Source organism: Gadus morhua, chromosome 18 (genome assembly GCF_902167405.1).
Source record: "Gadus morhua chromosome 18, gadMor3.0, whole genome shotgun sequence".
In the NCBI taxonomy this organism is placed as follows: Eukaryota; Metazoa; Chordata; class Actinopteri; order Gadiformes; family Gadidae; genus Gadus; species Gadus morhua.
The window spans coordinates 9,552,855-9,579,006 of record NC_044065.1 but is presented as its reverse complement, the minus strand read 5'-3'; the positions used below and the strand labels follow the sequence as shown (position 1 = coordinate 9,579,006).

General features: G+C 45.4%; 1 protein-coding gene across 1 annotated transcript; it reads right to left on the bottom strand.

The window, feature by feature from the left end:
• Nucleotides 1–9: 9 nt before the first annotated feature.
• vclb (vinculin b) lies at nucleotides 10–22,721 on the bottom strand. Its single transcript, XM_030339629.1, has 21 exons — nucleotides 22,379–22,721; nucleotides 14,964–15,034; nucleotides 13,084–13,234; nucleotides 12,120–12,228; nucleotides 11,703–11,825; nucleotides 11,054–11,214; nucleotides 8,080–8,170; nucleotides 7,521–7,668; nucleotides 6,775–6,928; nucleotides 6,252–6,427; nucleotides 5,637–5,827; nucleotides 4,820–5,019; nucleotides 4,080–4,208; nucleotides 3,622–3,771; nucleotides 3,334–3,442; nucleotides 2,941–3,243; nucleotides 2,677–2,801; nucleotides 2,401–2,586; nucleotides 2,035–2,238; nucleotides 1,802–1,906; nucleotides 10–1,668 (listed from the first exon to the last, which is right to left on the bottom strand). The coding sequence occupies exons 1-21, from the start codon at nucleotides 22,544–22,546 to the stop codon at nucleotides 1,522–1,524; spliced, it is 3,201 nt and encodes a 1,066-aa protein (XP_030195489.1). The 5' UTR covers nucleotides 22,547–22,721; the 3' UTR covers nucleotides 10–1,521.
• Nucleotides 22,722–26,152: the final 3,431 nt, after the last annotated feature.

Here is a 26,152-nt window from a genome sequence, read left to right as displayed (position 1 = left end):
TTAAACACATTGAAGTGCTATAAAAGCTTTATTGCAAAATTGTGAGCAATGTTTATGCCGGACTGACGATGTCATGAACCGCAAACAGGTTTGCATTATTTTAATGTTTTATTAAGCAAAAAAATGAAGAGCAATAGGCTTTGCGTTATTAAAGTGGATCTGTCAGAGTTTTTAAAGATAGCATTACTTCTTTAAAGAATCATATACAACAATCATTTGAAAAAAGTAATACGAGTCACCCTGTGACTCGTATTACAGTATCATAAGAGCTTTGGAAAAAAAAGTCTTTCTTAAAGGCACGCTGGGTTGTGGGCAAAACGATTAAACATTACATCGTTCGTTTTTATACATTTCAAAATACACAGTACTGTTGCATACACACATTTTCCTGTGTAAAATATAATTGCGGTAGAATGAACAGACTTGCATTTCTTCAGACACATTTGGCTTTTAGGATAATGTTTCATGAAATAATTGTTAATTTACTCAGCCCCGGCCGTTCCCTTGACCCTCCTCATATTTCAATGATTGTGCACAACACCAACATAAAAAAATATATAAATGATAAGCATGAAAATCTTGACAAGATCATTTCACAGAAGAATGGGGGGAAATAGGTTAGTATGGGCCAGATATCCCCTTCTTGCTCGGTGTAATCACCAAGTATCAAGCAAGGGAAAGAGACAACCCCAAGAACAAATAGTGAAATAGCTGGCAATAAAGTACATTTCATTATAACCACTAAAATGTCCCTTAATGTTCTAGTGTAGGTGTTAAGGTGAGGTTAAGGTTGAAAAGCCCTTAATTTGTTTTTGCATAAATTATGAAACCTTATTTTTGCATAAATTATAACCTTGCTAAATCCCAGCTAAAAATAATTCATAACAGAAAACTTCTTTGGCAAAAGTCAGGGAAAAACATTGTAGATGTCTTACACAATTTAAAATAATGTACAGTGTTTATTAATTTTAACAGCAATCTATTGTAAACAGACAACCTAACACTATCATTTTGTGTGAGCTCGGTCTAGCCACGCTGTGCTTACAACAACTCCTTAATGGTTCATGTGTATAATAGCAGTGAGTACATGCAGAAGAACACAATAAGATTTAAGATATGAAAACTTCATCGCAAAAATGTGTAGTGTTCACTGTATCTGAAAGTGTGACAACAATTGCCTGTAGAATATATGAAAAGCCCAAATCAAATCAATATATATATACAAAAAACACATCCCCAGTAATAACCAAAAACGTATATTTTGCACCAAGTGTCCCATGTTTACATTCTAGTACAACAGCCATGGCCATCTGAACAGATGCAAAACCAGTAGGAAAAATAGCAGATCATGGCATCGTTTTCTCTCACCATCTTTGGTTGAGGGGATGTGGGTTCAACAGCTTTGAGGAAGTGCTCCTCCAAACAAACTTCTCATCATCATCCTGATCATCATCATCATTCTCATCCTCATGCCAGTTGGCCAGAACCAGCACACAACAAACTACCAGTGGCCAGTCTCTTTTACTGGTACCAGGGGGTCTTCCTGATCCAGTGGAGAGTGAACCCTGCGTCAGTCCGGATCTTAATGGAGGCAGCCTCAGCCTCCCTCACCGTCTCCTTCACGGACTGCATCAGGTTCTGGGCGTTGTGGACCAACATCTCAGTGGCCTGGACCAAGAGGAGGAGAAACACCATCAGAATAGTTTTTTTAGACAAAATAAATGAGATCGTTCTGAAAAGTCATTGAGATCGTTCCCATCGAGCGAGACCAATGCGACGGCTGTCATGGCCGAAGACGAACCTGCTCAGACTCCTCATCGCTGATATTGGTGCGACCCAACATAGTGGCCTTGACCGTGGACAGGATCTTCAGCTGCGTGCTGATGGTGGGAATGCGCTCGCACACCTAGGGCAAGATCACAACAGCTGAGTCAGCCATCGTCAATCTCCAACAAAATCTCACCGTGAACCGATGGCCAATCGATTCACAGTTCTGACGCGCCTTTGGGTTGAGGACGTGGAGACCGGACTGACCTGGAGCAGGTTGGTCCGGATGCGTTTGTCGGTGCACTGCTTGGCCACCTCCTTGGCCAGCCGCGTGACCTCGTCCGAGGCCTTGGCGATGTCCTTGGCGCACTGGATCAGGGCGCGTTTGTTCCCACTGCCGCCCCGCACCAGGCGCGACATCTCAGCCATGAGCAAGGCCATCCGCTTGGCCGCGCCGATGATGTCATTACCCTAAAAAAAAACGGAACCGGGGAGACACGGGGTGCGTATTGATTCAGTGTCGGAAAATCGTCAAGGAAAAATGTGAACAAATTAAAACAAACGAATGACGTCATAAGGATCAGGCAACCGGTGTTTGCGTCACCCTGGCGACGGACCACGCCGGAGACGCACCTTGCTGGACCATTTGCGAGCCTCTTCGTGGAGCTGCCGGGCGGCCATCATCATGGGCTCGCTCACCACCTCGCCGGCCTTCGCCTCAGGGAACTCGTCTTCCTTCTCCTCTGGGGGAGGGGGCCTGGGGGGCGGGACTTCACCCTCTGGGAGCGGGGGCTTGGGCGGCGCCGGCTCGTCGTTCAGCTGCGGGGTGGGAGTCCAAGTCGATTTACATAAATCCGAATTGAGATTCAAAGTTCCGTTCGGCACGGTGTTGTTCGTGACAGCACTTACGTGGAGCTGATCCAGTTCGAGAGGAGGCGGGGGGAAGTCTGGCTCCGGAGGCTGGAACGCCTCCCTGACCTTGGCTACAGCCCCAAGGATCCTGAAGCCCGAGTCCAGGAAGCCCTTCTGAAGATCTGCCGTGAGGGCAGACAACCGCGGCCAAAATCACTCGGGGTTCAAGGCTGCTCTACAGTATGCACCATCGAAGAGCGACATGAGCGACACCCGAGCTAAAAGCTAATTTGACATATATAAATGTATAATGATACGTACTTGGGTCGTGGATGTTTCCAGCCACTGCCTTGGCATCCATCACCATGGGAGAGATGGTCTGGCTGAGCATGTCGGACGCGGCCTTCACCGTCTCCCTGAACTTTGGGTCCTCAGAGTTCTCCACCTCCCGCTTGGCCACCAGGAGGATTCGGTTGGCCCTGCGGGCGATGCTGGTTGCCCCGGCGACCAGCATCTGGGGCTGATGGTTCGCCATGGCGACGCGGCACTTCTCCAGGTCCTTCTTGATGGCCTCCTCGGAGGCGTCCAGCAGGGACTTGGTGTCGATGGCTTCGTCCACCATCCCTAGAACCCAACCGCAATCAGTTCATCTCTGAGGCTCGGTCAATGTGTAAGGGCCGACATGGTAAAGGGCAGGTCATGGCTAAAGCCCACCTGTCATTTTCTCAACGTTGTCGATCCACTGGTTCTTCATGGTCTCAAAGTGCTCATAGGCGGCCTGGTTGCCTGGGTTCCTCAGCAGGATACGAGCGGCAGAGACCACCTGAATAATAAAAACCATTCATCATACGTCAGTCCACACAGAGATGGTAGAACTCAACCGTTATAAAAACGGAACATGAACTTTTCGTGTTTTCTTTTTTTCTTTTCCAGTGCAGTGCAGCAGTTTATTGCGTGTTAATCCTAAACGGTTTCATGCATGGTGATAAAAACGGGCCATACTTGTGGCGTCAGGTCTCTGGTGGACTTGACCGCGGCCTGGATTCCCTCCACGGTGGTCTTGTTGGCCGTTCCCACGGCGGCTGCCTTTTCCGCTGTGGCCCCCAGCTTATTGGAGTGGGTCTCGAAGTTAGCGGCTCTATCGTCAAACACCTGAGACGGGCCCAATGGAACGGTGCGATTAGGCTTTTGGCTGGGGAGGTTCAATCAACAGTGTATTCTTTCTGTCTTTCAATCTATCTATCTAGAGAGAGTATATGTCATTCATATTTTATCTTTAATTGATATTGTGAGAAAGACGGATGATGATAAAAAAACTGGCGCATTTGTAGCGAAGTTTCAACGTGCACTGTCCCTGTCAAATGAACGAATGAATGAAAAAATTAAATAATAATCTCTGCTAAAACCTCTTTTATAGTCAGACAGTCAACAGAAACCAGTGGAGAGGGGGAATCTCTGACCTCATCCCTGTTGGCGGCTTCCAGAGGGGCGGTGGCCGCCACGGCCAGCAGCTTGATGGGGGTGGTGGTGTCGCTGAAGATGTCTGACACCTCCTGAGTCATCGCTTCCTGCATCTTACCCTTCAGGTCCTGCACCGAGGGGGGGGAAGGGGGGTATGTTACAAAGGTATCGCACGTTTGGCATTTGTGTGACAATAGAGTACTAAAAGGGTGACATCACGTTTCCATAGCAACCGATTTTCGGTTCTACACAAACCAAATGAACAAGGGGAAATCCTATGCCACACAAACGTTTTATAGAAAATGAACGATTTTTTTGCGAATTGATTTGGGAGTGTGCTTTACCAATGATGTAAGTAATATTGAGAATGGATTGTCTTCACATAAAAAAAAGAACTAAAGTAACATCGTCAAACTTTTCCTTTAATACCCCAGCGGAATACAGGAATGCCTCGACATGTTTCGATTGGTAGTGATTTTCACCTCTTGAAATAGAATTATTTTCATTTTGAATGAAACAACACATGGCAGCAATGGAAAACGCCATCTTCGGTTGTTTAGAACTGAAAATCCGGTTGCCAGGACAACGTGACGTTTTCACTTTAGCACTCTATCACTAAACATATAATAGCTGTTGATTCGATATCATAAGTGGCCAGCAGAGGGCGAGATTGTCTCTAACTCACAAGCATGAGTATGGGTTTGTGAGATAGAGGAGGGGGTGAGGGGGGTTTTCTTACCTTCAGAGCTTCCTGGAGTTGGTGAGCCACAGCCCGGGCCTGGGGGGAGTCCCCTTCACCCCGGGCGGCCAGGTCGGCCAGCTGGGCCATGAGCTGCTCCACCTGCTCACACTTACCCAGCAGCTCCTGTCGGTAGGGGCCCGGCAGGGCGTTGCCAAGTCGCCGGCCCTCCGCCACCAGACCCCGGATGGCTGCCTGGCCTAGGGTCACAGACACACACACATGTCGGGTTAATGCTTTGCAGATTTAGCCTCCTTGTGCATGGATCAACGTTCTGCTGTCGATCCATGTGTCCGTCCTCTGCCCTGTTCCTCGGCAGCGAGGGGCTGGGGGCTGTGCCAGCTCCCTACGGGTGTCAGGCAACGGGATACCATGAATGGGACGCCAGACCAGTTCGGTTCCACACACACACACACACACACACACACACACACACACACACACACACACACACACACACACACACACACACACACACACACACACACACACACACACACACACACACACACACACACACACACAGGTCCCAACCCAGGGAGCAGTGCTCTTACTGCTATAAACAAGGTTGACTAGTCTGTGTAAATGATCCAAGGAAGAGTTGACTACAGCCGTCAACTTGAAGAACCCCAGACCTCCACAACACTTAGGGGTACAGTACAGTGAATGTGTAGAAAAAACGATGGAAGGAACGTCCACCAGTGTGTTAATGTCTACACCGTCATTCCTAGGACAGAGGGGGTGATGGTGGTGATGGTGGTGGTGGCACTGGGGAGGGCGATGGACAGAGGCTATGGAGGAGATCACCAGGACTCACCCACTCCGCTGTCGTCCACGTTGGGGTTTTCGATCCAGCGCTGCGCCTGTTCGATCTTCCCCTCCAGGTGCACGGCGGCCTTGGCCGGCCTGCTGTTGGCCACCGCCTTGTTGGTCTTGGACTGCAGGTTCTGCAGGGCAGTGGCGATCTGCTTGGCCAAGGCCCTGGCCTCCGGTGTATCACCCTTGCCCCTGAAGGGTTAGAAATTCGAGTATAAGTAAACATATCAATAAATTGACTATTTGTAAAACATATATATTTAAGGTAGGGATTGGGCCGGTTCGTTAAGACCCCAGGTTAATTGTGACATTATCTATGTCCAGATCATTCAGCCATGATCTTTGTTCAACTCACTCCCTCTCACGGTGTAGGCCTTTAACCGACCCTACACTTGGCACAACACAAAAAAATAAAAAATAATAATTACTTGTGCTCCCATTAACATCTAACCCAGTCGATAGTCAATTTAAAGTGGTCAGTTGGAATTTAATGAGTAAAAACGATATGAATGGTTTTGACAGTCCACAATGGGGTTTCATATTTATATATTTCAAATTGAACCAACAAAAAGGTGAGGCCGTTTCCGTCCTGCGTTCATAAGCCCCTCAGCCTTACTGTCGCCGGAGGTCCGAGAGCTTGGCGGTGAGGGCGGCGATCTCCCCGATGGAGCGCAGGATGTCCTCCCTCTCCTTGGGGTCCTCCGACATGTCGGCGATCCTCTTGGCCTCGGCGAGCAGGGCCCTGATGTTCTCCTCTCCCTCCGGCCCCCCGTTGGGGTCCGCCAGCCAGCTCTGCAGGCAACATGGTCGGACGCGGTCATCCATGAGCCACGGTTTGGTCGCTTGGTTAAAGGTACACTACGCTACAAATCTTAATGCTAATATACTACTAATCTATACTACCATAATACTACTCTTCTTAGTTTGACATGTGCTTGAAACCCATTCTGTCTTGTTGACGGTAACTTTAAGCCTATTGGGATCTAGGTCGAATTGCCCGGACTCTGTAGAAGCTTAGATTAATCTAATGTCAAATCTCGAAAAAGCGAGGTTTGAAGAGAGCCGGGAGAGGTATGACAGAGGAGCGGATCAATATGTACACACAGTTATATACAAGCGCAGTGGAAGTTAAGGCTCACCTGTGCCGCGTCAATCCGTTTGGCGATGGCCTGTTTGGAGTTAGTCATGGCTTCCAGCTTGCGCGCGGCGTTCTCCACCTTGCCTGTGAGCACGTCCAGTCCTTGGGACACCTGCTGGGCCTTCTGCATGGCAGCCGGAGACGACCCCTGACCTCTGGAGCCGACACACCACAGAGCATGTTCACCACCGGCCTCATCTGCAGCACTGTTATACACTGCTTTGAGGGGGGGGGGGGGGGGGGGGCGTGTGTGTAGCGATTGCTGGCTCTATAATGTGCATGCACTGTTTAGTGCAGTGCTTGTTTACACCAGGAACTGGATGATGCCTTGCAGGCATTTGGTTTATAAACCAAATGGTTTATAAACCAGGTCATTGCCTGTGCTAGTGGGAAAGGCAGGGGAATTGTCAATGTTTGGAGTAGCCAGAGTCAAGGATTTTCCGTGAATACCAAACAGCTGGTTTTGATATTGGTTATCTTTGGGTTTCTGTCAACATCCAGCGTTTCAAAGGGAGTCGTATAAATCCAATATAACACATTAATCCCCGGTATCTCTCGCCTACGCTAATGTCTGTTTAGCCATGGAATTTATAGCTCATGCACAAAGGATGAAAAAAAGTAAGACCACCTAGGCAATCTATGCTACTATAAAAAAAAAAAAATCAAATAATGTGCTACAATTCAAAAGGAGAAATGTAAAATTACAAACGTTTGAAACATGAAAAGACGGAACAGCCCAACCCTTACCTTGCGCGCATTTCGGACACTTGATCGGTCATCTGTCCCAGGGTCTTGGCCGTTCCCACCACATCCCGGCGCTCCTTTCCGGTACACAGCTCTCCGACCTTCCCGGCTTCGTCCAGGATCTGGCGGATGGCCTGCTCCCCTGCGTCGCCTACGCACACACACACACAAAAGACAAGGTGTCAGGTGTGGACGCAAAAACGTGAACCTTTATCTAAAAGGTGACAGATTATACCAGCCTGTGCGATTGTGATTAGCCGTTTTTAAAATCGGCCTTCTCTGACATCACAAGTGGGCGTGTCCACCTAGATGTGTGCTGGATAGATCAGTCTACCAGCCTCCCCGGTGGACTGTAGCACACATCATCTATCAGTCATACATCTAGGTGGACGGGCCCATTTGTGATGTCAGAAGAGGCAGATTTTCAACACGGCTGGTAACGGCTAATCCCACTCACACCTGGTGGTATCATATGTCACCTTTAATATCATGTTGGGGAGCAGGAGTCCAAAACATAAACTGAAAGAAAATCAAAAGGATATGGATTCCGTTCATCGATTACCTGGTTGGGCGTTGGGGTCCCTCAACCAGTTCTTGGCCTGCGCCATTTTGGAGTCGATGAGCCCCAGGGCCCTCTTCATGGCCTCCGTGTCCTTGAGGTTTAGGAGGGGGGGGAGGGGGGGGGGAATTAATATTAAATCAATAAACCTGAAGTCATTCAATTCATGTACATAATAACTGTTGTTCCCCATTCGTCTATAAGCATCAATGTTTGCTTTTTATTAAAGCTGTGTAAAGAGTTAAACTTCTTTCTTTGGAACCATGTAAATTTCAACCTTTCCGTGGAAAACCCAGCCTAGTAACATGTCCATCCATGTCTGCATTAGGTTGTCATTGGATACCAAACAAACACGCGGCTCCTCAAAACTCTAGCCGTGACTCATTTGGAATGAGATCACAGTGTATTTAAAAACTTGCGATGAGGTAAGAACCAGGACAGTCACATCAGTGATTACTGATTACCCACGAGGCTACAGAAGGTGTAGAGACCCATGTGTACATGTGGAAATGCAGGGAGGTGGAGGAGCAGGGGGGAGGATCGGGGAGTGAGTGATACAAGCATTCATCTTCTGTGCAATAAAAGAGAAGTATTGTCATCCATTGGCAGTTATCTTACGAAACACTGTTTCGTTTAAATACAGTTATCTTACGAAACACTGTTTCGTAAGATAAAAGCTTCTCGGGGGGGGGGGGGGTGGGGTTCAAAACTTTAGTTTCCACCGTCCAGAACAAGCATGTTCCATCAGAGAAAGCCAAGAGACTACCCATTGTTACTCAATTGGACTGGCTGGAAATACAATTATCTGTTTGAGAACTGATCGACTTGACAATGAGTCTATTCATTGGCCAAAACGAGGGAACAACGCAGAGCCCTTTAAGAAGGACATGGAGAAAATAAGCAGGCAGAGAACACTGAATGGCTAAGTGGATATAGACATTTGAATGGCACAAGTGGCTTCCTCAAATGTCGGATATAAATCAGACATTTATCAGGTTTAGACATTATGTTGAAAAGCCCCTGTACACACGGAATAATAATATAGCATAATGTGGAACCCCTTCTAGAAAATCTAAAGTATATGATCATGTCAGCATTGATAATGTGACTTGAAGGGGTTTTAATGTGTGTATATATAAACGTCTTTAACACTTCTATGAATACTGTACTGTAGGCTGTAACCGAAGGAGGGTGGGCGTGTTTGGTTGAGGCATAACGGGCAAATACAGTTGAACAAAACCAAACCAAGCAGGAAGTAGAAGGTGATGAGGGAATATGTCATTGCTGTGGCCGTGTATTTTGTGTTTGCGTGTTTGCGTGCTAACCATGTGCACAACAATGAGTTGGCACTTGGGTGCGCTTAAGCAACTGACTATGTTATTTACTGTGAGGAAGTGGGTTAAGTTAGAGGGTACAAAAAAAATATATATATATATATCTTATTGTCTGTCGAAACTGAACAATAGACCTTCAAATGGTCTCCTCATATCAAAGGCAAATACAAACGATAGTAACACACTCAGAGGATGCTATTAATCACAGTGAAACACAATTAGTAAAATTTGGAAAGAGGGGTTTAGACAGTATTTATAGGGACAGAAAGTTTGTTGGGTTCATTAACCATAATGCACAAATGTATTACAACTAAAAATGATAATGCAAACCAAAGAACACCATTCAAGCTATGTATCATGTGCCCTTCTCCTATGGCTGTTAGGTCAACGTGTGGCTCGGGAAGCAATCGATGAAACGGGATTATTGAGGGCGGAAGGAAGAAACAGAACACCTAGGGGCTTTGAGTCATCAGCACCCAACCCAATGCAACGGCACTGAGAGCTGTTGATCAACGGAAAGGCATTTTGTTCACCTGACTTAGTTCACCTGACATAGTAGGAGGGCGCAAAGATGTGCACACAATGGCATATTATTGCAAGCAAAACCAACAACCACCAAATGCAATGCATCTGCAAAACCTTTTCTCGAATAATTTTGGCAATGAAACAAAAAAATAAGTAGAAGCAGAATCATTCCATAAGCAGTGATACAGGATGGAGTTAGGCATCCAAATAAATAATAATGATAATACTGCTACAAGCAATTCAGTCCTGGACAGTTCTACATGGGAAACTGTGGCACTACTGCGAAAAACACACATGGAGCACCACATGGCACAAGACAACACACACACACACACACACACACAAAAATGCACATCTACCAGAGCATGCTGTCTCACAACCGAGCTGGGTGAGACAGGGAAAGCTTACCTTCTACAGGGGGGGGGAAGAGGGGGGACAGGAAGGGGGAGATAACGGAATGGTACAAAAAAAAGAAAGGTAGAACAACATAAATACAAAAAAAAAAAACATTTAACCGGGACGTACCAACTGAGAGACCAGAAAGGTTGCGACACAGAGAAGAGAAAGGACGGGCCCAGGAAGGAGAGCAGCGTGGAGGCTGTGCATGCGTCGCGGTACGAAACAATGAGGAACATATGAGCGGGCAGGGCCTGCTACACAAACTAAACAGCGGACTGGAGTCGTCATTCTCCCACAAAGCGTTATATTGCAACGACAAAGCAACTGGGGTCCTTCAGCCTCTTTTCATGATATGAAGAATGAAGAAGTGGTCAACAAAGGGTGGAACGGCCCAAAATGACATAAAGATTCAAATACAACGGGGTGATTAAGTCCTCATCCAGCCAGCCGTCTCCCCAGAACAAGCTGGGCAGGGGTCAGGGAGCAGTGTGCTAAGAAAAGGCTAAAAGTCGCTTAACCCACAACAAGGAATGTTGTGGGATAAGCGACCAATTAAAATGCCCCACCGACCAGCCTTAGCTAATCGACTACAGAGGTCCAGGTTTAAAATGTTTAAAAATATACGAAGCGAGCACGCGTGTCTGTGAAAGCAGAGGCTACAGGTTACAGTGAGGAGGGGGGAGGGGAGGGGGTATAGGTCGGAGGTCAGCTCGCTTTACCTTATTGGCCCAGGCGTCCTCGTCCCAGGAGGTGAGCTGCAGCACCCTGATGATCTCGTGGATCTCGGCGCTCATCTTCTCGAAGGTGAAGTTGCGGTTCTTCAGGGCTTCCTCCACGCCCTGGCTCCTTGACGTCTTGGTGCTCACGAAGATCTTGATACCTGGAGGACACGGGCGGTGCAGAGAGATAACGACCAATCAGAATACTCCAATACACTGTTCGGTCCCAGTTCTTGCCTCTCCGGCCCTTTTCTCAGTCAGTGGTGCACATCTGACACAGCAATGCGGTAGGAGCAGCAAAGAACACTCAAGGGGCATACAATGCTAATGTAGTAAGAAACCAGCTATATTCTATCAATCTATTTAGCGTTCTTAAAACCCATACATAGACGACACAACATTAATGCCTTATTCTATTCCATCGTAGTTCCTTTGTACATGGTTAACTCCTGTATTTTTATTGATATTATACTAGTAACATTATTGTTTAACGTAAGCACCTCCTTTTCTTTTTATTGCACACATTATATTTTATTTTATTCTTGTATTGTATGTTCATGTTAAGCATACTCAGCGATATACTGTCTGCATGAAGCGCGCTCGATAAATAAAGCTGGGCTGAATTGAATGCGGGGGGCCGTGGGGGTACCTGAGATGAGGACTGGCAGCAGCTCCTTCACCATGTTCATGGAGGTGACCAGCATGACGCGGTGCTCCTGATGAGTCAGCTCCTGCTGCCTCTCGTCGATCATCTTGGCCATCTTCGTCATCCCTAGTCAAGGGCACAGGAAAGGTGCTTAACATTGCTGACCAGGCTGAGACCAAGCCAAATACGTTAAGTGAACACAGGGGTCAAGGTTGGGTATCAGGGCATTGTGCAGTGATTCGAATAACGCGGTTACTTTTCGGGAGAAGTAACTAGCAACTGTAACTAATTACTTTTTTTAAGGTAACCTGCCCAACACTGGTACTGTGATACCAATGTTTTTTCTATGGGCCTGAATAACCTGGCGTCCATCACTGTTCCCTCTTAGTTAGAATTTTTTATAAGGAAAAAGACTCGAACCTGGTCCCAGGTTTTTCGTGTACGTGATCAAGTCCTCCATCGATTCCACCACCTCGGCCACCGTCAGGTATTCGAGGATGCCCCTGCATACTCGGATGATTTTACGCACCTACAATAATAGAAAAACATGGTTCATAGAAATAGACATCAAACACACGTGAATTACAATTCCCTCCCTAACCCAAGAACTAATACAATATGCAAACCGCAGATTTCCCCCACCCGATGTCAGTCAAAGCCAATGCCCTCGTTGGACTTTGATACTGCTGGCTGCAGACATTCTTCCCCATTGTCCTCCCCAGCTGCATGTATATGAGCTGTTGCTGCTGCACCAACAGTTAATCCACCCCCACACACACACACACACTCATCCACCCCACTCAGCCATCAACCGTCCTCTGCTTAGGGGTGTGATGACCCTGCGCTGTCAAAAGGGCTGACTGATAGCCAATAGCCCCACCCCAACCCACCCCACCACACCCCACCCCCAGCAGACAGCTCTGGGACGCCGGCGGAGCCCAAAGCTGATCCCGCACTTTTTAACACAGCCTCATAAAAAGCAGGGGGCTGATACACGATCATAAAGTTATTACAAGTGTCTGCGTAAACACGTGTGTGAAATTCGCCTGATTCTATCTGGGCTTTTAGTAATGTGAAGGGTTATGAATGTACCATTTATTATTTACAGCTGCAGCTAACCACAATAGAGCTCATACACTTTTGAAGGATAAACCTTTAACCATTATTCAGTTTCTTAACACTATAATGGCAGGTTTTTTGGGACTGTGGGCGGGGCTTACGAGCAGGGACCACGCCCCCTGCCTTAACAAGAAACTGCCGTGGCCGCTGTAAACGGACAGCTCAGGTGACAAGAAGCCTGGTCCACTATAGATAGACGCTGGGGCAGCATATAGCAGCTTGAGTCCTCCTCAGGGGGAAAAGGTGACGAGTTCCATGCGTCTACCTCCGCCTCGTCGAAGGTGAGGAGCAGGTCCGAGGTTCCCGAGAGGATGCCCCTCGAGCCGTCGATGAGGTAATCCCGGGCAGGCACGGAGTACGGGTCGGCCTTCAGCATGGAGGCGGCCTGCACCAGCTTAGTGCAGGCGGTCTCAACCCTGTGTGGAGAGGAGGCAAACACACGTGGCAATCAATCGATATCCGTTATTAAACCAAAATTCATTGAGATAAAAATCTCTTTTCCAAGAATGACCTGGCCCAGAAGGCAGCACTATGATAAAATAAGCAGTCCAATTCTCGTACAATGCTCACAAACCACATTCAGCATCAATTATTATACAATGCAAGATTAGGGACAAGACTTTGTGTGAAAATGAGTCTAGTTGAAATAAAAGAAATAAACCGCGACAGATACAATTTATAAATGGTTTAGAGAACCAGCGATCAAGGCTCGATTCGGGGGGGGGGGGGGGGGGGGGACCAAGACTTCCTGTAACTGAAATAGGAACATGACCAGGGACTACATCTTGGCTAGCCACATATTCAATACAAACCTCTCTTAAAGATGGATATCTATCAAATGTTTTCCCAAGGACTTTGATTAATAATATTGTTCAATAGAACTTCAGGAAGATGAGGATGGTGGCTTTGCCCCTTGCGGACGCTACGAGCACCACCTGTGTGTATCACAGCAGACGTTTGTGCGTAGACACGGGCAGCGAGCCAAGCATTGACACATGTTCCTGTTCCCGTGGAAGCCAGACTTCCTAACGTTGCCTGCAGGCCAAAGGCTGTCTGGATAACAGTGGGGACATTATCAGTATTTTCCACATACTTAAAATGCATTGTTAAGTGTCCACAGAAGGGAAAACTTTGCTCCAGCCTTCCCCGTCCCCCCCCCTCGCTTGAAGGCTACGGCCTAATGGATGACTAATGTATGACCATAGCATTTAGGGGCAGGGGTAAATGTGCATGTGTATTTATTTGAATGTCTGTTAGTGTGAGTGATTTTGTGTGGGAGTGAATGTGTGTGTCAGAAGCCCAGCTAGTTGTGCGTGGCCATAGACAGCCATGCATTAACCAAACCCCTGCGAACACTATATTTAGTTGGGGGGGGGGGGGGGGGGGGGGGTGGTTGAACGACGCATTCTGGCACATGTGCTGATGGCTGACTACAGGGTGACGACGATGTGACTTCAAGGCGCCAAATGTGTCGAGCCTGATGACCCTGATCCATGACCTTTTGGTGGGTGGAGGAGGAGCCCCCTTAGCCAGCCTGGTCATCCATCCCTTCTACTTTGCTCTCCTGTTTTAATAAGTCAGGCGATGTGCAGGGGTGGGACTGGGATCTGAGTGGCCAGCAGCTGGGCAGAATTTAATGATTTTTATTAAATGAGGGATTGGGCTCATTGGAGTAGTGAGCTGAATCGAGGTATTGAATTTGGTCGACAACAGCTGAGACGGAGTCAACAGGGTAATTAAAACCATTGAGGCATATATAGGGACATAAAGTCCCTTTATACCACCTCCGTGTACTGTATATCCTGAATATGAAGGAAGTCATATCCTTGAGTCTTTCTCTCTCCCCCTTCTCCCCCTCTCTCTCCCTCCATCAAGGAAATGTTTCCCTTGATGAAAAGTCTTGTGGTATTATTTATATTTCAACAGCGCCAGACTAGCATTTAAGCACTTAACATGCCACATGTGACCTTTGAGTACAAATAGCCATTACTATAACTACACAGACACCCAGAGACAGAGACAGAGTGAGACAGAGCCTAAGAAAGTTGGATAATCCTGTAGATCTCTGCTGACCCACGAGGAACCCCATCAAACCGATCAGTGGAGTGCGATGAAAGAAACCCCCGTTGTTTGTCCCGTGCTTACTTGCTGAAGGCTGGCGGCATGTCCCTTTTCATTATTTTGTCCTCTGTGGTCTGGACAGTGTCTCTCCCCACCTGGAACACAAAAGGACCAGCATTCCAACATTAGTCATGGACTTTAACAGAAGACATATCATATGTTCCTTTCATCGAAGGCCAAAGAGAGACAAGTTTAATAGAAAGTAACATTTGGGACCCGCTGCAGCCTTCCATGTGTCTTTTCATTGGTGGTTAATAGTTAAATGTGGGGCCAATTTCTCAACGTTGATTGTTAATAATGGAGAGGCACCCCCTGCCCTTCCCCCCCCCCCACTTCCACGACCTATAATGCGTTTCCCAGATGACCCCTCCATTCGCATCCCCAGGATGACTCATACTCCCTGTGTCATCAGCTCCACTCCAGTGGGACGGCCTAACTTACCCCACAGAGCGTGCAGGGCTGGTGAACATGTGCACGCCTGCACACAGAGAAAGAAACAAATGCACATCTGCATGCAAACAAGTCGGGCAGCAAAGCTAAATTCCATTGCTCCATTCCATCACTCGGTGCCCTATAGGAAATCCTTTTGTCGCCTATATCAATAAGCAGGCTGACAATGTGGAGCTTTCCCTAACTTAGATTGTTAAATGCAAGTCCAATTCCCACGATGTACACAACTCTGTTCACAGGTACATATTCGACAGGTATCAACATGTTTTGCTACCCAATTCCCTGTTACTGTTGTCTGTGACATTCATCCTGCTCCGAACAAAACACCTGAAATTGTAAATAGGCTCGGTGAGCAAAATACCACAACGCTAAAATGCGAATCCATTGGCCAACGATCGCCCACACATGCAATCCGTTGGTGTTTGTTATAGAGAGCTGGCCCAAGGGTGGGCATGCCAGCACAGCTTGTCAGCAAGTCCATCAGGGCTCGGTGGCAGATTCATTCCAGATGGTTGACGTGAAGCCTGTAACGGGGGCAGCAGCAGCACCTAGACATACGTCTCCTCACGCCTTTTTCATTGGGCCATAGGGACTGTGGGCTGCGTCGTGTTTGTGAATTAGACTGACTGAATTTGATGGCATGCTAAAAGGTACCCTCAGCTTAGCAGAGGGGACCTGTCATGCACACAGAGTGACAGCCAGCTAACATATACCAACAAAGGTGCCATTAAAACTTTGTCGGGGCTAACTATGGACCAGCGCATTTCTTTTCAGAATAGAAGTGCTCCGGCGTCATTAGGGAGGTCGGGAGGGCTGTGGGATTGTGGCAAACTTTTTAGTCGAGGCGTGCTTGAGCCTGAAGTAGTGCTAGCTATTACAACACAATACTGTTTTGCATGTTATGTCTGATGTGTACTGTTGCATATGGGCTATTTATGGCGGTTACACTCTAACTAGATCCCACGTTTTTACTGAAGCACTGATAAGGCAGACAGACACTAACCACTTAGACAAACTTACAAAAGGCAGAATGTTGTCATGTCTAGAGATTTTGCAGACATGCATGCTGATAGTGTTACACAGGCCAATTGCATGGGGACAGTGGAAGAAAGGTCTTCCGCTTAAATGTTGGACCAAAGGATCCCAGTTTGGAATTTCCCAAGAGGCATGACTCTTACTTGCAGACTTATTTTAATAGTAATCCATCAAAGTGTGTAAGTGTAAGTGTGCAAAGTCCAAACATCTGTGATTACACTCTGTATGTGTGCTCCAATGCACTCCTATCCTAATACTATTGTGTCATTGCCACACCTATAGTTTTACTAGTGGGAAGGTAACACAGAATATGTAATATCTATAAACAGAATTTAAAAAGAGAACATGACTCGTTGAGTCATAAGCACGTTGAGTTGGCACTGTAGTGCAGCAAATAAACCCGAAAGTTGACATGCAGGCGCTGAGCCATCTTGCATTTTACAAGCACAGAGCCATCCCGTGAGATCACATTATAAACTGAGTAGAAAAACTTCCCCAACAACGCAAAGATTAGCCTTTTTAGATATCAATTGCTCCCTTCTGCATCCCCTTCCTTTTGGTCTGTCCATAAACTTCCACCTTCCTGCGGTCTCAAGTCTGAAATAAAATCTACAGACCGGGCTGTGTCCCGAACAATTTGCTGTAAAAATAGGACCGTGACACAAGTTCACAACCGTTGTTGTCAAGCAACGTCCCGAGAGGCCGCGCCCCCCCTTCTCTATTTTGAGCCACTGCCCGTTTCTTCTGAGCATATATCCCGCTGGCCCAACCACTAGTCCAACTCAACCCTTCCATACATTCTCTTCCGGACAGGATTGCTCCGCTTGGGCCCGTTCTGTAGTGGAAGGTTTTCTTCATCCTCTAGTCAATACCAAAAAGAAAGAGGCTCACTGGGGCGGCCTAGCAATTACCCAGACCTCAGCACAAATCACTTACTCCATGAATAGAACCTAGAGAGCCTTAAAAGAAAAAAAAAAAGGAGTGGCTGTTATTAAGTAATTCACTTCCTACCGCTTTCTTTGGGAATTTCTTTTGCCGGCTCAGCGTCATTGTCTGGCCTTTGCTGTCAAACACCCCACATTGAAATGCTTGGTCAGCCAAGTCATTCGCCATTGACATCTGGAGTGGGAATCACGGAGCTCCCTTTTTCCAGCCAAGAGGGCTAAAAACGAGGGAGAACCCTGCGCTGTGAAGTAGCTTTATAAAGTGGACAGGCCCGGAGAACAAACTGGGCCTTGTGGACAACAGCCCATCGCTCTGAGAGGGAAGAAGAAAGACCACTTTCAAAGCTTCTAGGCTGCATCAACACAAGCATGCCTTTCACTTGTAGGGTGGCTTTCGCACCAAGCTATGTTAGTCATGGTCACCAGAGAGAACAGCATAATGGCTGAATTCCCGTGGCCTTGGTCCCTGGTGTCCTTAGCAATGTCCTACAGATGAACCTTGATGTGCGATGGGAAACCCTCATACAACGGAACCTTCTTACTGTACCACAGGACCCGGCAGACAAAGAAGAGCTGAAAAACAGTTCCCCATTCTGCTCAGACTTTTAGAGGCGTTTGATGAACTGCGTCCGTACAGTTCCCTGGCACGGCCCTCCATTAAACTGACATTAATGGCCCTCAAGTCCGGGAAGGCAGTCTTACTGATGGTCCGGTATCGGATTACTCTGACTCTGACTCTGCACCGAAGGCAAAGGGCATAAAAGGGGCTCGTCCAGTCACCATCACCCATGGCCCATTTCGCCAAGTATCCCAACGTACACCCATGTTTCTGAGGCGACGAAAGTCACAAATCACCATGGGTATTGCATGTGTGTGCCAAAAGCAGCCGTGTAACCAGAGAAAGGATATATCACAACCGACTGTGTAATATTACAACTGCCTCACAGCTTCTTCTGAAATACTGGCACTCACTGGACACAGATTTCTGCATTATAACTGAAGAAAGTGTCCCAATGCAGGTCAGATTATTATTATTATTATTATTATTATTATTATTATTATTATTATTATTAATGCAACAGCCTCCAAGAGAGAAAACTGCAGATCCCCAGCAGAGTTGATTCAACAACGTGTTTAGGGTACGACTCACTGTATATATTTTTTGCCCTCCCTAACATTAGTTTGCTACCACCCATGAAGGAGATGTGTTTCTTAGCCCTGGATTAAACATAAGCCTAGGCTGTCCCGCCGCCACCTTTTCTCCCTCTCTCAGAGCCACCAGCTGCTGCAGGCCTGGCTGGGAGCTCTGGCTGGCTCCCTCCCCCGGCCAGCCAGGCCTTCCTGAATGTTCTCCTCTTCAGCCCATCACACCAAGCGCCACATCATCAACATGTTTTTAAAGTCCTTAAACTGTCCTCGGGCCTTCCCTGATACAGGCAATATAAAAGGAAAGCTAGGTTTGTCTGCATGACTTGCAACAGAAAGCAGAAAATTAGTTTTGAGTTACCTCTTTAAAGAATTGTATATATTTGATATGTATCTCGGTTTGTTTAAAGATAGGGTAGGCAATTTGGAGAAACAGCCAGATATAGATTTTAAAATGATATAATCGAAAACAAATCCCACTCTTCCCTTCAGGCCTTACTCCAAAGAGAATTTCATCAAATACACCAAAAGAAATCTAGAATAAATTGCCTACCCCATCTGTAATAGAGGTTTGCTTCGTGTTTCATGGAGTGAGGTATCCCTTCAAGGATTTGTATACACACAAGTTATGTTTAGTAATGTGCAGCGCAGTTGGCAAGTCTGAAGAAATAACACAACTAGGAAGGCTAATTAGTTGGTGATTAAGTGTTAACATGTGTGCACCACTGTAGAAATGTCATGTCGCTAGAGCACCAAAATTAGCAGTAAGTATCCTCTCAAGGTTTGCAGAATATCCATCAAACTTCCCAGTAGCATAGCTCACGCTATGTTAGCATGGCTTACTGGCTGTCACTTGTACCTTGTATGTAGTTTTATCATTGGAGCAATATTATGCAGCAATGTCTAAATAGGTGCAATGTAGGTCTCTTCTATGTTCATGGATTGCTCAGCCACTGCCTTTAGAGGCCATGAGGAAATAAAATAAAATATAGAAAATGCCCCAGCTATCAGCTTCTTGGCTTTGACCCTTATAAAGTACCTAAACATCATGAAGCAAGTTAGGAACAATGCAGATGTTTCATCAGGATATAGCGTTATGCCGTCAGCAGTGTTTAATCAGAGTACAAAACATGAAGACAACTTTATAGACGTGAATCATTTCACATAAACCAGACACCAGTTTTACAATACTTTGAACTTTTGAGAAGATACATCAAGATATGTAAGATTCTGTGCGTGTCCATTTAATTGTGGTTTTGAAACAAAACATGTTACCCAGAGATGTTTTTGTTAACGTCTATATTATCTATTTAAATTTTGTGTCAATAATAAAGGCGCTTGAAATTGTTCGAGGGGGAATCAAACTGGCACCCATGCTGCTTTGATCCAAGATGGATTCGATCTTTGAGGGAATTCTTCACATTCCCCGCATTCATCTGTAAAATCGAGGGCTGTTTCATTGTCCTCATCGGACAAACAAGGAAAGTACCAATCCCAGTGCTCAGGGGTCTCAGGTTTAGAACTCAGACTAGAGGACGTTTCATTGTCGGTACACGGCAATGAGACACACTAATGTAACTGTATAATAATAACTCCATTACGGAGAAAATATATCTGAGGATTGTTGACAGCGTTTCGTGGCCCATTAGACTGAAAGCCCTATTCATGACCATGCATCTGTAATAATGAGATTAGGACCGTCACAATGCACTTCAGAAGACTGCAAATTTAACTGAAATTATCTCTACAGACAGCCAAGAAGAGCGTGTGATCTTTCTTGTCCACGGTTTTTCTATGGATAATGAGCACAACAGTATCTATTAGATATTTTAGGTTCCTAGAAAAACAGAGGTCTCTAGCCATTTAGAAAGAAAACTCCTCTGTTACTTTTGGGTGTCTGGTTAGACAATGCAACAGTTTGCAACAGTGTGGTATTATGGTCGGCCTGTGGTAGATGACTTTTGTGCTACTAAAGTTGTTATTTTGCAGTGGAGCTCAGCAGAGACAATGAGCTGAACTCTGGCCCTGGGAACGACCATAGAGGCAATCAGACGTTTGAGGAATTATTTGAAACACGTGAGTTACGGTGCACACAAGGTTTAGGAAGCCCTGCTTTCTCATGAACCCAAAACAAGCATTCATCTTTCAAGGCGGGGGGAAAAAAGCATATTGAGTCAATAATATCCAACACAATGACCTGAAAGAGACCCAGCTAGGTAAAAGTAATACAAAGTATAAGCATAATTCAAGAGAGTATGTCCCCAAATGCTAGTATACATATGATAATGTTGGAGGAAAGTTCCAAATAAGAGCCTGCATGTAGAAATAATTCATCATCTGCTTGGCAGTTCATGACTCAGACACAATTCCTGGCAGCATCTGAACCCCCACCAGGGAACATCTGACTATTCATTACAATGAATTCATGCTGTGTTTCCCATTCAGAGTGTACAATTAGGGATACAAACCTGCCTTGATGCTACTTTTGGAGCTGGTGATCATGCTGACATCATACTGCTATGAAATCATGTTGTGCATTGATATCCTGTGATACTTTATATATTGAATATGCACAAAAACAGTTATGTTTGCCTTTGAAAATGGAGCCATCTTATCTGTATTATTCCATCAATGTAGACCTGACCCATTTCATTTTGCTGCATATGATTCCCGAAACAGAGTAATAGTGAAAGAAAAATGTTTGTTAGTTGAAAAGGTAATGTTGGTGAATATTTTAAAAGAACCATTTCAAACACCTGTTTTTTTTTGTTGAAGGAAGTCTTTGGGTGTGGACATATGAACAATGTTAACCATGAGGTTGACTCAGTTGAAAACCACAAAATGTAAAGAAAGAACATAAGTGGGTTGGGACCATTGTAACCAACAAGACAAACAACCCTTCTTCAGGAAAACAGGAATTGTGTAGTTGGTTTCTAGCAGACTAAAACCAGCACAACAAACCTAATAGAGCTTGTTTGACTCCAAGAGTTGTTTAGCTCACTACCCTGAAAGATATAATCTTAACAACTTTTGCAGAGTGGGTGTTTGGTGTTTTGCTTCCTATGCCAAATATGTTTGTGATGTTGCAGGTTTGAATGTGTGATGGGTTTCGTTTCCGTTTAAAATTAAACCTTTATGGCATTCAACTTGGTTGATCTAGAATTCTGAGGAACTGGGCTAGATATGCATGCCTATTTTTGATCACTTGCTGTCTTGGTTATAAAAGGTATCACTGGTTTCGGCAAACCACAAGCCCTTGCTGTGGTTATGCAGGTCTATTGGAAGCCACATCTGTCTCTTTCAGTAGGGCTCTATATAAGCCTAACAATGCATGCCCAGTGTGCAAATGATTGTATCTTAAGGACAATAATATATCTTCAACTTCACTTTCTCGAAGTAAAAGTAATAAAGAAAGAACAGTAAAATGATGAGTGTGTAGATCATCAACATTAAACACTGAAGCATGTGAGGCGAGGAACAAGCACTCTATCATAGTATTAACTCTACAACAGTCTACATTAGCTGGTCTGAATATTAGTTATTATATGGTCTAATCCCTGTATCCCTGCGATACCCACGCCAAGAGGTGGCAGTGGCCTACCGAGGGGGACGGGGCATGGCGTGTACAACAGGAATGGGCGTCAATGCCCTTTGCCCCGAGAACTTCTGAAAACATTTTTTTCGAAATTCCAATGCTTGGATGGAAGGTCAAACGTATCTAAAATATAAATATATCGCAGAACGATCCTCTACAACTATCAACAGTAGGAAGCTGGACAGAGGCGGGACAAAGACCGACAGGTAGTCCGCATAACGTCAAGGCGGAGAAAGGCGGTAGCCCGTGTGGTAAATAAGAATACATACCCGAACAAGGTTGCTGACAGCAGCCTGCACAGCGGCCACGGGGGCCGTGAGGTCCGGAATGGCTTTCCCGTCCACCTCACCTTCTTCGTGCATTATCACCAGATGGGATATCTGCTGGGCCACCGGCTCCAGAATACTTTCTATGGTTTTTGTATGAAAAACCGGCATGATGGCAACTTTCGACAACTCACTATTAGAAAAACACAGATCAACTATCCTTTCCGGTTTACCCCGGTGAGTTATTTGACGAACGCCGAACCAGTTTCTTAACTTTTTTCCCAGGACAGTTTGACTGGGAAGACTACAACTACTCCCCTTGAAACCATCAACGTGAAAAAATCTCTCCTACACAGAATGAGATAGAAACCTAGTGCTCAATGAAACCATGTCCGCCCTCTGGCCAATGGGCGACCTCGAAGGCATGACCCACATACGTAATTGGTTCACGCTGGTGCCATTCTTTCTCAAGCGGCTCCGCCCTCCACAGTGGACGAGGTCGAGTTTGCTAGAGATGCGAGTACTCCCTAAATTACGTAATACATTCTCATGCCCTAAAAAGGGAAATATGCGCCTACTGTTGAGAGTAGTGGAATTCAAACGGCAAGGACTCCTGTGTACATTATGACTGGGAGGACTTCGATTGGTTTGACAGACGAAGAATGATGAATAATGAAAGTGTATCTACTTAGTAGGAACTATGATCTGTCGATAATGACTATGTTATGCCTAATAAATTGTTTTCATTAAAAATAATAAAATATTCATACTTCTTTTTTCGGAAGTCCACACAAATTTAGTTCAGTGTAGTTTAATAAGCATCCGTAATAATTAAAAATACAAAAGTAAACCAATACCAAATCCCAGCAGAAACCTGTCTACCCAACATCACCATGTAGGCCTAGATTCCAAATTTTATTTTAGAAAGCACAAACCACACTTATTTCTTTACCAAAAACCAAAACCAAGACTGAGCTCAACAAAGTAACGCACATTTTTGCAATTCTATCTTCCCCTTGCCCTTACACCCTGAAACAACATTTTTAGTGGCGCGAAAACCAACTGCCAGGCAAACTAGCTAAGGAATTCCCACACATCCCAAGAGGGGCTACAAGACAGCAGCTCATTTCCTAAAAAGGAAGTGACCAAAATGAAAGAATCAAGGAAGTTACTCTGTGAACCATAAGCTAAACATACAAGGGCTTGAAACATTTGCCTTCTAGTTAGGGGATATTATACTATCTGCCTTTACCACAACCATCTGAAAAAAGACACATAGCTTTGTACCACTCCCGGTATTACATGTTGAAAGTTTGAGAGCGTTGAACCAAGTTCAAGGAGGATCTGAACCCACTCACGACCACACAAAGGCACACACCACAGAATAACCACCCATAACAGCTTCAGTTCCGGAAAATATGGGTTCATCCGACCACAGTTCAACAACCCAACGTTTTGATGGCCTGAACATATTTTTTTTCCTCCCTTTGTTGAAGCAGTGGAACACAGTTATTAGAAAGGAGGTTTGATAACAAATCTTCACTTGATTTAACTTTCCTTTTCCACATTTTTCCAATAGATCCTCTTTTACATTAACAACCAAATATGCAACACACTGTACACTTTACTTTACCCCACATTGCACATCACATCACATCTCTCCCAGAGCAGTAGTGAATCTAAACATCAAACTGAACATAGACATCAAGAGAGGGGGATCCGAGCAGTTCGCTTCCGGTCTCCAGTTACTGACATGTCCCTACCGTGTGTGTGTGTGTGTGTGTGTGTGTGTGTGTGTGTGTGTGTGTGTGTGTGTGTGTGTGTGTGTGTGTGTGTGTGTGTGTGTGTGTTCTTGGGAATGTGAGTGGACAGGTCAAGATGGATGGGTGGTCTTTCCTTGGCAGGCCCTCCCTTACCACAGATAACATCAGCGGTAGAAGGCTGTAGATGTTTGTATGGCTGAGAATGTCCTGATATAGCAGTGTAGGCAACTCTTCCATTCACCCGATTTTTTTTTAGTTTTGGCATAAATCGGTCACATATTTTCACCGTTATGACGCTGCTGGGAACTGTGAAGTATTTAACAAGCTGCCTGGTGTTAAGAATCCTTGGTGCAGAACCCATTTGTGAATATTCATAAGGAGGCCCAAACACTCTCTCCTGTCACAACAGAGCAACACCAATCACACAACAATGTGTAAGCAGCCTGGGTATATGCATTGGAATGTGTGTCTATAAACGGTCCTCTTTAGGTAAATAATATCCCATTACAAGTCCATTCCTGTTAAGCGTGACGTACTTTATCAATTGAAAGAGTCAGTGCTGCTATCTATGGGTGAGTTTGAGAGATGCAGCCGTGGACTTCACATTGAACTTCTTCCGGACTGTTAAGCTTGATAGGAGCCTTGTCTCACAGAACCAGACCTCATGGTTTAAAGAGCCGGCGCGGTTGGTTGGTACCTAGCAGGTACCCAAAATGCAGGTACTAATAGTTTTCTTAAGACATTGCGATATTTGGCCTATTGCGACAAAAAAAAACAATTGCTAAATCCAAAAATGCATTTAATGCCACACGTAGTGAATGGTGCAACCTTATCTGCATGAGAGTTTACAGTGCATTGCATAGGTCCTTTAAAGACACATTCCTTAAATAGTGAATGGAGTATTTCTCCCCCCTCCTGACTCAGTTCCCTGGATCATATTTAACAGGGTCAGCTGTGTTGGGGCGTCCCGTAGTAGACTCTACGTTTGAGGGTCTCAACGGCAGCTGTCCCCTTCTGGGGCGTAGGGGGGCTTCCCCTAATCCCTGCCCCGACTCGGACGGGAGGACACCTGGACGTTGTGTAAGAGGGTTTCCCAGTTAAAGTGGAAAACCATCATCTACTCCCGGAAGCTTGTTGGAGACTTTGTCGTGACCATTTGGTTCCTGTTTTTGTAAGGAAGCATTGGTAATAGAGGTTTAGAGCACTGTTTCCCAACATTGAGGTGTGGGCTACAGCTGCCGTTGCAAGGCTATGCATATGGGGTCATGGGAAATTGCTGACTTATAAGATGTAAATATTGGATAAAACATTTTGGAATAAAAACAATAATCTCATACATATCCTATAGGCTCCTGACTCCTGTATATATACTAACAGACAGACATTCTGATCATTTAATGTGGTGCTTTGCACATCTGCTCACTGGGTCATTGATATTACAGGCAGATATGGATTTGGTTAAACCGATGTGTGTGAATGGAAGCAGATGTACAAAACAGTAAAAAATGTCAGATGTGAAGATGAGGTCACAGGCCAAAAAAGTTTCAGAACCCCTGTTTTACAGTAAGTTTACGCACTTTGTACGTGGTATATGTTCAAACAATTGGTTTGAAATTGTAAACAATTTTACCAACAACATCACTTTATCTATTGCAACATTTTCGTTTATGTCATCAGATAAGACATGATATTATTCCTTTTTTCAAAATAAGGGCTATACTATTGAAGCAGATGGTTTCATAATCAAATCATCTTTCTGTTTTGCTAGTATCCTGACTCTTGGCAATATTCAATATGTCCATATATGGGTTTCTTCGGCTTGGTGTTTAGTTCTTAGAATCTGTTTTACTTACTATGGCCCAAAATAAGTCTTTTGTCGGACTGACCGGTTAGATGGAGTTCACTACACAAATGTTGTTAATACTATAAGATTACTAGAGTATTCGAATTCTAGTTACCATTCAGCAGTTAATAAGGTGGAGGCAAACATGAATCAATAACCATAAACCCATTG

Bases quoted from the DNA above. Each gene is read 5' to 3' on its own strand.
- vclb (XM_030339629.1), bottom strand. From the start codon at position 22,546: ATGCCGGTTTTTCATACAAAAACCATAGAAAGTATTCTGGAGCCGGTG. The intron at 6,929-7,520 runs GTAAGGGTTGGG...TGTCGGCTCCAG, and splicing joins GTGTCCGAAATGCGCGCAAG to AGGTCAGGGGTCGTCTCCGG. The intron at 5,828-6,251 runs GTAAGGCTGAGG...CTAACCCTTCAG, and splicing joins CTCTCGGACCTCCGGCGACA to GGGCAAGGGTGATACACCGG.